General features: G+C 34.4%; 1 protein-coding gene across 3 annotated transcripts; it reads right to left on the bottom strand.

Moving 5' to 3' along the window:
* Positions 1-8,904, bottom strand: LOC105133425 (exportin-T-like). Of its 3 annotated transcripts, XR_843802.1 has the most exons (14): positions 6,819-8,904; positions 6,623-6,712; positions 6,346-6,435; positions 6,034-6,138; positions 5,654-5,713; positions 5,089-5,151; positions 4,900-4,995; positions 3,305-3,469; positions 2,649-2,822; positions 2,481-2,546; positions 2,297-2,395; positions 1,894-2,040; positions 329-654; positions 1-220 (listed from the first exon to the last, which is right to left on the bottom strand). XR_843802.1 is itself a non-coding variant. In XM_011037423.1 (13 exons), the coding sequence occupies exons 1-13, from the start codon at positions 8,550-8,552 to the stop codon at positions 565-567; spliced, it is 2,979 nt and encodes a 992-aa protein (XP_011035725.1). In that variant the 5' UTR covers positions 8,553-8,904; the 3' UTR covers positions 1-564. The 3 variants fall into 3 exon arrangements, 2 of the variants coding, with proteins under 2 accessions (XP_011035725.1, XP_011035726.1); XM_011037423.1 differs by having other exon boundaries at positions 1-654; XM_011037424.1 differs by lacking the exons at positions 1-220; positions 329-654 and adding an exon at positions 661-1,594.
* Between the last annotated feature and the right edge of the window lie 735 nt (positions 8,905-9,639).

The raw sequence follows: 9,639 nt of genomic DNA, 5'->3' as shown, positions 1-9,639 counted from the left end.
TTGGAATGGATGAGAACGAAATAAATAAATAACAAAACACAACATATTCCCCAATAAAATTTCGTTTTTTCCTGCAAAATATGGCTCTTCAAAAACTCTTGCCATTTATTTTAAATACCTAGACAGATAACTTTTGATTACATGCATGCGCCCAAAAAAATAAGCTGCTCGTCCAAACCAGCTTATTCATGATAAAGAAACTGTTGCCGGAAATATACAACTGCACAATGAGTGAGATCAAATCAATGACTCCACAAAAATCAATTTCAGAAAGCAATAATCAACCTACATTGGACCAACATGTAAAAGAATTCGGTCTATAAAATACCTCGTTCTCCATACAATAAACTCGATATTCTATTTACATGAAGAGCCTGCAACATTAACTTGTGTAAGAGCAGCGCGTATAAAGAATATGCTCCAACAAGATAACAGGCAGCTGATATCCAAGCCTTGCAACACCCTTGGTGAACAGGTATTGGATTGTTGCACAAAAATATATATCACAGAACAATTAGGCAAAACAACGATTTTCATTTCCCACAAAACTCATGCTAATTCTTGCTATCTGAAAACCAGGCTTCCATTCTGTTGAAATCGTAAATTCTCGATGTGTGACTGGTAGAATGATCTCAATGCCTTCATATCATTACCCTGCACATACAAACATCAGAAGCACAAAGCAAAATTGGAGAAATTAAACCAGATTTGACCATTCGTACACCCATTTAGAGACAAAACTTTAATGATACACGCATCAGTTTTTGGTGATACTTATTAGCTGTATTCTACTTGTTAGCCTGATTCATTGAAATATAAAGCAAAGAGTTTAAAACCAAATGCTTGCTGCAAACAAACATTTCCAGGAACCTAAATTTTCAGTGCATGTAAGAAAAGTTTTCCTAACAAATTAATCCTCAAGTTTCAATAACCAACCTCAGTCCTTCCTCAAACATACATGCTTGACACTAGGCTTGGATAAGAAGGTTTTGAGAGAAGGATATGAAAAACAGAGATCAAACCCTTCAAGCTTTGTCTAGAAGGAGCTTTATTTTAAGGGTGAAAAGGGGGAATGGAGGGTTTGACATGCAATTCACTCAAATGTTAAAATCCCAATTCCCAAAACTCAAGGGTTAAAGGAAGGGAATTTAGTTTATAATCTGACTTGTGTTTCCAGCATTACACTTCAATCCTCTCCAACCTCCAGCGAAGAAAAATACAAATATATAATTAAACACCCTTTCAAAAAAACAAGGAAAGTTAGATGACATTTCCAACTTCCTTCTATACATCCAAGGAATGAAAAAATAATTATCTTGCCACTCGTTATCATTCCCTTCTCTCCTTATAAAAACTATACCCTTTCCATTCCCCCCTTCTTCCATCAAAATACACAAGAAATTACACTTGAAAAAACCTTCAATTCCAAGACCATGGGCTTAAATCTTGTCCATAATGCATCAAAACCCAAACATCTGCACTAATCTGTATCCTGTAGCCAGGGTCAAAACTAAGTCCCAGTTCCAATTACTGAGTTGACAAAAGTCAAGGTGGAAATTCTGTGCAGGAATTTAGCACCAGGAAAGGCTCACATCTGCATGCATAATGACATCAAATTTTATCATTTGACTAAAATTATCATGTCACTAAAAAGTTTGGAGAACAATCCCCAAGTGGACCAGATTTTGATCAAACTTATGAAATATAACCCAAAATGAATATAATCTCCCCGAGACCACAGCTAAAATATAAAATGATTTGAAAACCACAGAAAAAATAAACACTCAAGCAAGAATAAAAGGGGGACAGATCCCACAATATATGTGGATGGACAAAAAGCACTTCCACACACTTCCAAAAACTTTAGTAAGATACGGAGCACTATTTTGTTACCTGCAACTTTTGGCAATATTGTGAAGCTAAATCTTGGGGGCAATGTGCAGAAGTAAAGCATTTTGTTACAAAATGAGCAAGAAAATCATCACCAAACTTCTCATACATAACCTTCTGAGCAAGTACAATTTCTCCAAACAGAATGAGCTGCCAGACAGAATCCGAATAGCAATTTCAAAAACATTTATTAATAACTAGGCAAGAAATTATTTGACAGGCAAGCAATATCAAACACTCAATTATAAAACTAATACAAATGGGATGTGAAAGATGATCAATAAACTGGAGCAAAAAAGTATGAAATGCGAATTGGGGAAAAGACTGGTGAAGTGCATCTTTCAAGACCATATCTTTTTTTTAGAAGGAAAAGCACTGATATCAAAATTGATCGAACAGTTCTTACAGTAGTTGCATCATGGAACTCAAAGGATTTGTCAAGCGTGCTGTCAAAACAACAGTTCATCGCAAAGCCATCAATTATAAACCTTTGGAAACCAGGTACCTAAATATTCAATTCCATTAGAGTGAAGAAAAGAAAATCCTTGACATAAAAGCCACTAAGAATGATATCTTAGAGGTAGGCAAACCTTTTCTTCACCATAAGGCCTTGTACACCAGTCTTTAATTAACCTAATGAATATCTGCACGCACACCTGAATTAAGAGGGATAAAATGACACTTTACGTTCACAACAACACTAATAATCAGAAGATCCAAAACTTCAGTGGGCAAAATAAAGGATGTATCAGATGCACCTTTCTCACAAGAATATCCTTGTGATTGCATGCTGAGTGCAGTAGCAAATGCATTATTTTATCCAAGTAGCTCCTACTCTTGGTTGAAAGGAAGACTGAAGATAGATCATGTGTAGCTATCACATGAAGAAACGTGTACAATGTTTTTTGGAGTTCTTGTAATTCACGAATTTCCTGCAAAATAAGTCAAGTGGTCCTTATTCAAGATAGCACATAACATCTCAGCTATAGAAAAGAATGTTGACAAGGATTACTAGAAATGAAAAATTCCTTTCAGCCTCTTTTGAAATAGCTTGTCAATCAATATTTGCAAAGTGGATCGAGCATGCTTTCACCATGATGAAAAAAAAAATTGTGCCGGCAACTATTATGTTGCTTAAGAGGAGAACTAACTTTAGGAGTTTATCAAACAATTTGATGCAAACAAAAGTAGAAGTAATATAGGATAGCAGCTTGCAACAGTCGGGAAAATAACCATCCAAGCACACATAAGATAACATTTGAGCTTTAAGCACCAAAACTTTAATAATGTCTGGGAAACTAATGTAATGACGCTAAAAATACATCCATCATTTGCTTAAAAGAGACTCTTGGGAGAAGAATGTTAACTAAACCCTAAGCGTTAATTTAAATATCTATAGAGAGTATTTCCATACCTCAGAACTGGTTCCATCTCCTAAAGGCAATTCTTCAGTTGAGACTATCCTAAAGATTCTACTAGCAATAGCTGGAAAAACTTCCTCCACTATGTGATGCATCGAGGCGTTGAATTTGCATATAAGCTGATTGAGCAGAAGAAGAAAACCAACCATTTCCTTTGGCTGCAATAAAATACATATTCTAGAATCAGGCATTCATTTCACAAGAGAAAATGTAAAAAACTTCAATGCAATTAACACTTTTATGTGGTTTACATGTTCCAAAAGATGTCCCTGTCGAGTTGCTTAAAGTTTTCCCTGTCACATTGGGAGAAACAGTCACTTTTTTCTAATGTTATCATAAAGAAGTTGAATGTGAGAAAACTTTAACCATTTAATGCGTGCAATAGAAGTTACAAGATGGGATCATTTCCTTGTGTTACACTACCACATTCATGCAAGCTGAAATTGGGAGTAAATTAAACACTCTAATGCTATACAAAACATAAATTCTCAAAATGCAGCTGCTCATGATGCAGGAAACGAACAGATTAGTTATATGTGGCTTTATTCAATTCCATAATTCAGGAATATCTTGTAATTTCAGATTTGCATGGGTATTTCAGTAATTTAATATTTCCTGGAAATTTATAGGTCATGGTTTCTATTTTAGCAATCGTTAAATATTTTAAGCCTCCCTGTTTAGGTTTGTTTATCCTAGATGCATGACTGGTAAAAAAAAACCCTTTATTTGGCAGTCTAATATACTCTCTTATTTGGGAACCCTGGTCCTTGTTGCACTAAGAAATTATTAGGTACTCCTAGTGTAGCTGATAACTATCCATGGATCCCACTTTTATGTGAGTGAGGAAGCGCTCTACCAGGAGTATCTAATAACCTCTTGTAGAGGGAGCACTAACCCTCTCTCCATGTATTATAGCTATAAAGTCTTTCAGTAAGTGCAATTGCATTATTTCTAGAATTTATGCATTTTAGTTTTTTACACTCATTCCAACTCTGTTTCCAAAGTCCAATCCCTTTCTTCTTTAATCTAGACACTTCATTCCAATAGTGTCCAAGCCTGGGCCCGCTGTAACAGAAACTCAAACCTGTCCTGCACCAGCTTTGTACCTGGTATTATTATATGAAAATGAACATTGTTCAACTAATTCAATAAAAGAAGGCCAAATTGCTTCTTAGTGGGTCAAATATCTTGACATGGCAATTCCATTGTCAATTGGTGAAGAACAAAATTATGGGGATTTTCCATGCTTGAATAATTTTGCAGACAGTTTTTAGGGCATTATCATAACAGAACTGCATGTAAAAATACCCCACCAAAACACAGCCCCCTCCTAAACTTGGTGTGGGTTTTGCAATCAGGTAAATTCACTGCTCCTGTCCCAGAACATCAACCATAGACCAAATAAGCAAGGTAAAAAATCAAAAATCTAATTCCATTATCATGCCAAAGAGCACTCAGGATTACTTAAAAATGAGAAGACTATTAATAATGGTAATCAACAAAACACAACCAAAAAAGACATTTCATCAATATTAGATGTAAGACTGGAATCTATAGACTGGTAAAACAGGAATCGTTTTCTTTTTACCTCACTTTCCGCAAGCAATTGTCCCAGTGCCTTTGGAAGACAAGGAAATACAGATGCTCCTAAAGTATCTACCATACGATGAATGAAGGATGTAACCTGCATACAATGAATGCTATCTTAGGCAATATGTAAAGCCAACAAGATGTCCAAAATAAAAACCGCTTTTATGGCTCCATATCCAATCCTCACCTTATTCCGTAAAGGCTCTATCTTTGGAAATACATCAAGTATTTGGAGGAGAATGTCCAAAGTCTGGATCACAAAGAAAGATAATAAAACTTCAACAAAAAGGAAAGAGATGCAATGACAGAATTTCTGTTCTGGCATTTCTCCAGTTGCATCTAGCAGGTCCTGGCATCTATTGATAGGCAATGTAACAATCCATTCTCAATTTCTCACCATAGTTAATACAATAATGAAAAAATAGAAGACCTCAGCAATTCAAAGCAAAGGAATAAAACAAGAAGATGAACAGCAGCACAGCAAAACTGTCATCCCATCAGTATAGGAGGTAAATGAATAAATACACAAACAGTCCTCCACACTCTGAGACATGGGGGGAATATCAAACCAACCAGGCCATAGGCAAGATATCATGCATGACTCAAAAGTTCTTAATTGTAAAGATGATGATGACAATTATGTAATATCATAGATAGAGAGGGATTTGTTAACTTATTGGATTGCAAAAGGTGACCAAACCAGAGATAGCACGTGATGCAAGAAACAAAAAAAAAAGATCTGAAATACCAACCTTCTTAAACATGACTCCTATTGCAGGGCGACTCATGGTTACCAGGCGCTCACTAAAGCCCTGGGTCAGAAAAGGAATTTTCACATTGCATGTATTTGAAATTGAGACTCAAATGAAGAACCAAAAACTGGTGTAAAGAAGCCATAAACATGCTATTTTGTATCCAAGCAATAATAACAAAAAAATATAATCAGGAAAGTGAGAAAACCTAGTATGCAAAAAATTCATGTGATTATAAGCTGTCAATTAATTACAAGTGATTAAAAAATATCCACCCCATCACCAACAACAAAGTAAAATAGCAAGAAAAACATATTATATTGAAGAGGGAAATGAGCATGAAGTTGAATTCAGAAAGCCAAAGGAAAAAGGAAAGCAACCTTGCTGAGGGCATTAATTGCCATGATTATATGCTGAATATTAGCAATTTTCACTGGAGATTCTTCTGGGTTCAGTACATTGGCATTTATGAGTAATGCCTCCACCTGGATCAAGTAAGAATACTTCAGAAGCATGTATAAGAATGTCAGTGTAAATGCCATCAGGCATGGGTGCACATTTGAGTAGGCTCTTCAGAAGCCATTCCAAGAACAATTTTAAATGCAAGTGTAAGTAAACCCATTAAAAAAATATGAGCAGGAGAAAGGAATAGTAGAATAAACATTTTAGGAAACTTCAAATCTAACTGTAACCTGATGACAAAGAGGAGTGAGCATCGAAGATAGATAATCAGATTGCTTTTCCAACGGTAGATCTTCCATCCCAATTAATAGACCAATTGCCTGTGAATACCCACCACAAATATCAGAAGAAACCAAAGAACCATCGCACTCTATGGAAATTTTGTACATACTAAAAAATATCTATTTACCTGTATGCCATTATATGATGCATGTCTCCATTTGTACGTTTATTCAAAACCAAAAGTTAAAAAAATTAATAAGAGAACACAAGGCACAGTTCGAGTACCTCAAAGATGTGGATACCATCCTCAGATCCTGAAAATTCATTCGATATATGATTCATAGTTGTAAACCTGACTACTGTATCTTGGAGGCTCTGTCAATTTGAAGAATAACCGGTAATCAAGATCGAAGAAAATATATGAGAAGAAGTTTTATAGATCATTGATTACTATAAAACAAGAATATGGTTGTCTTACTACCTGCAAAATTTTCTCTATGAAAGGCACAAGCTTTGCTTTCAGCAACTTTACAGCCCTCATGAACAGATAACTAGCTCTACGACTTACATGGAAGTTTGGGTGGTGTATTCCTCTCTCATCCAGAAATGCAGCCAAAGCCATGGGGACATAACGGGTATTCTCCTGAACAAACTTCATATATCTAGTTATAGTCTCCAAATACACAAGTGCAACTAACCTGTTAGAATGGCACGGAAACCTTGTCGAGAGGAGGTTTGGCACCAATTCATGCAACAGTCCACTTCCAGTTCTTATGGCTTCATCACTCAATGACTCTCCAAGTGCATGCATAAGAGAAAGAGAAGCTTCCACCTCTTCAACATTTCTTTCTGACAAGGATGAGATAGAACTGGCTAAAGAATTTCTGATAAATATTTGAGTAACATCTGGGGCCACACGACCCACACTACGCAACAACAAAAATAGATCCTTTCTATATTCCGACATCCTTTCTTCCTCCTCTCTCCCAATCTTATCCAGCATATCAAGATTATCACGGTAGACGGGATCATAACGAATTTGTGCACATATCACTTCCAGTATCTGATGCACATGACGCAGTTGTTTCTCCCTCAATGGACAAAGGTTCTTCATAGTGGCGACATAACACGAAAGGAATTGCACAATACTAAATGTGGTGCCCAACTCACAGTTTAGCATTGCATAAAAAACAGATGGCAAAACTTCATTCAAAAGCTCAAGAGAAACACCCTTAGCATCGTCTGTATTCACCCAATTATAGCACTCTAGAACCTCAGCAGCATACCCGGTAATTAATGTAGCTACTTTTGATACCAACTCCGAGTCACCATCTCCAGTTACCAACCCAAAAACCCTATTTATCTGCAGACTTTGCAATATTGATAACTTCGATCGGTGATCCATCCGCTTGGAAACTACAGCCAAAACACACCCAGCAGCAGCACCTTGAAGCTGATCAGATCCCCCATCAACTAAAATCATCTGAAATAATAATGGAATAAATAGATCATTCACAATCAACCCAATATCAATCCATGAAATATACCTCCTCATCGAATCTAACAAACCAGAACAAAGGTCCGGATCAGAATTCCAATACATAGATACAACGTCATACCAAAAAGCCACTATCTGTGTTATGCATTGCTGCCTCATAGCATCCTTAACCCGCCCTGCAACCCCCATCTCCTCGGATGTCCGTGGGAAATCTAAACTAATCAATTCATCATCCAAAGCATTCAAAATCCTACAGAACATATCAATAACCACCGCCCCTTTTCCCAAATGAGGCAAAAAATCTACAAACACCGAAGACCAAATTAGAGGGTACTCAAAATAAACGAAAGCAACAAAAACCTGAGCAAGCTTATTCTTTATAAATGCAGGGCCGCCCTCTAAAATCCTTACAGCATTATTATTCTGATCATCAATAGCCTCAAAACAACACATAGAAAACACGGATTTCCTAATGAAATCCTTCTCTTGTAAACTCAACAGAGCATACTTCACCCTAATAAGCTCGTGTAAAGTCTGTAAACACCAAAACTGAACTTGAACAAGCCTGCAAAAACACAACTTCTCAATGCAAAGACAGCATACAGTTGGGGTTTCCTTAATTTGCTGACAGAAAGAAACTGCTTGTGATTTTAGGGCTGCATCTATAGCTCCCGATTCATCAAAACTTATAAGTATTGCTTTTTCAACATCATCCATTGATTAAAACTAATTTACGAATCAAAACCAAATAAAATTTGAATGCTTTTTTAGGGTTCTGAGAAATTTAAAGAGAGCACGAGAGCCCAATACCAAAATTTGAGTCTATTCAGTTTAAATTTTAGGGTTATGAGAAGAAGCTTAGCTGATGGTGATTTCAGAGATTCTTTATAACTATGTGCGTCACTGGTGTGGGTTTGAGTTAGGGTTTCTGTGGGTTGAAGAGGAGAAATCCGTAGACCGTTTTTGGATTGAGATTAATTTATAGTTATAGTTTAGCAAGCTTCAGAGGAAGAGAAGAGAATTGTGCTGAAAATAAATTGAAGTGTATAAATAGGTATCAAGAGCAGGAAGAAGTGAGGAGTTTAAGGCGGAAGGTTTTTTAAGATCACTTTCTAAATAAATAGGAAAATTGATCAATAAAACACATGAAAATTTGATTTGATTTGTAAAAAATAATTTATTTTTGTTTCAAGTACAAAATATTTTAAAAAAATTATAAAATATTATATTATTTTTTCATTATAATAAATTTGGTTTTTAAAATTTTAATTATTATATATTTTATTTTGAATTTTTTTATATTTCACTCTTTAGAATTTGATTTAATTTAATTTTTTTGTCTGATTGTTATTTACTTTTATCTTATTATTTTTTAATTAAAATTTTTTATTTATCAAATTTGATCCTTATTCTTTTAATTATTACTTATTTTATTTGAAATAATTTATGAAATTATAATTATAATTATTATTATTATTATTTTATCATCTTACAATTTTTTTATTTATTAAAATAATTGTTATTTATTATATTTTAGATAATTTATAAAATTATATTTTTTTTAATTTTATTTTTATTTAACTTTTAAATTTGTAAAATTTATTCCTCATTATTTTAAATAAACTTAAAAAAAATATATAAATAAGTTATTTTCTAGTTTATTTTTCATGACATAACCAAATACTAAAAAATATTTTTTAAATTATTTTTTATAATACTATCAAATATAAAAAAAAATAATTCACTTTTTATAAAATTACTTTTTAAAGAAATAACTTTCTAAAAAAAACTACTATTCAATAAT

This window comes from Populus euphratica, unplaced genomic scaffold, assembly GCF_000495115.2.
Source record: "Populus euphratica unplaced genomic scaffold, PopEup_1.0 scaffold33.1, whole genome shotgun sequence".
NCBI lineage: Eukaryota > Viridiplantae > Streptophyta > Magnoliopsida > Malpighiales > Salicaceae > Populus > Populus euphratica.
This window is presented reverse-complemented; position numbering and strand designations above follow the sequence as displayed.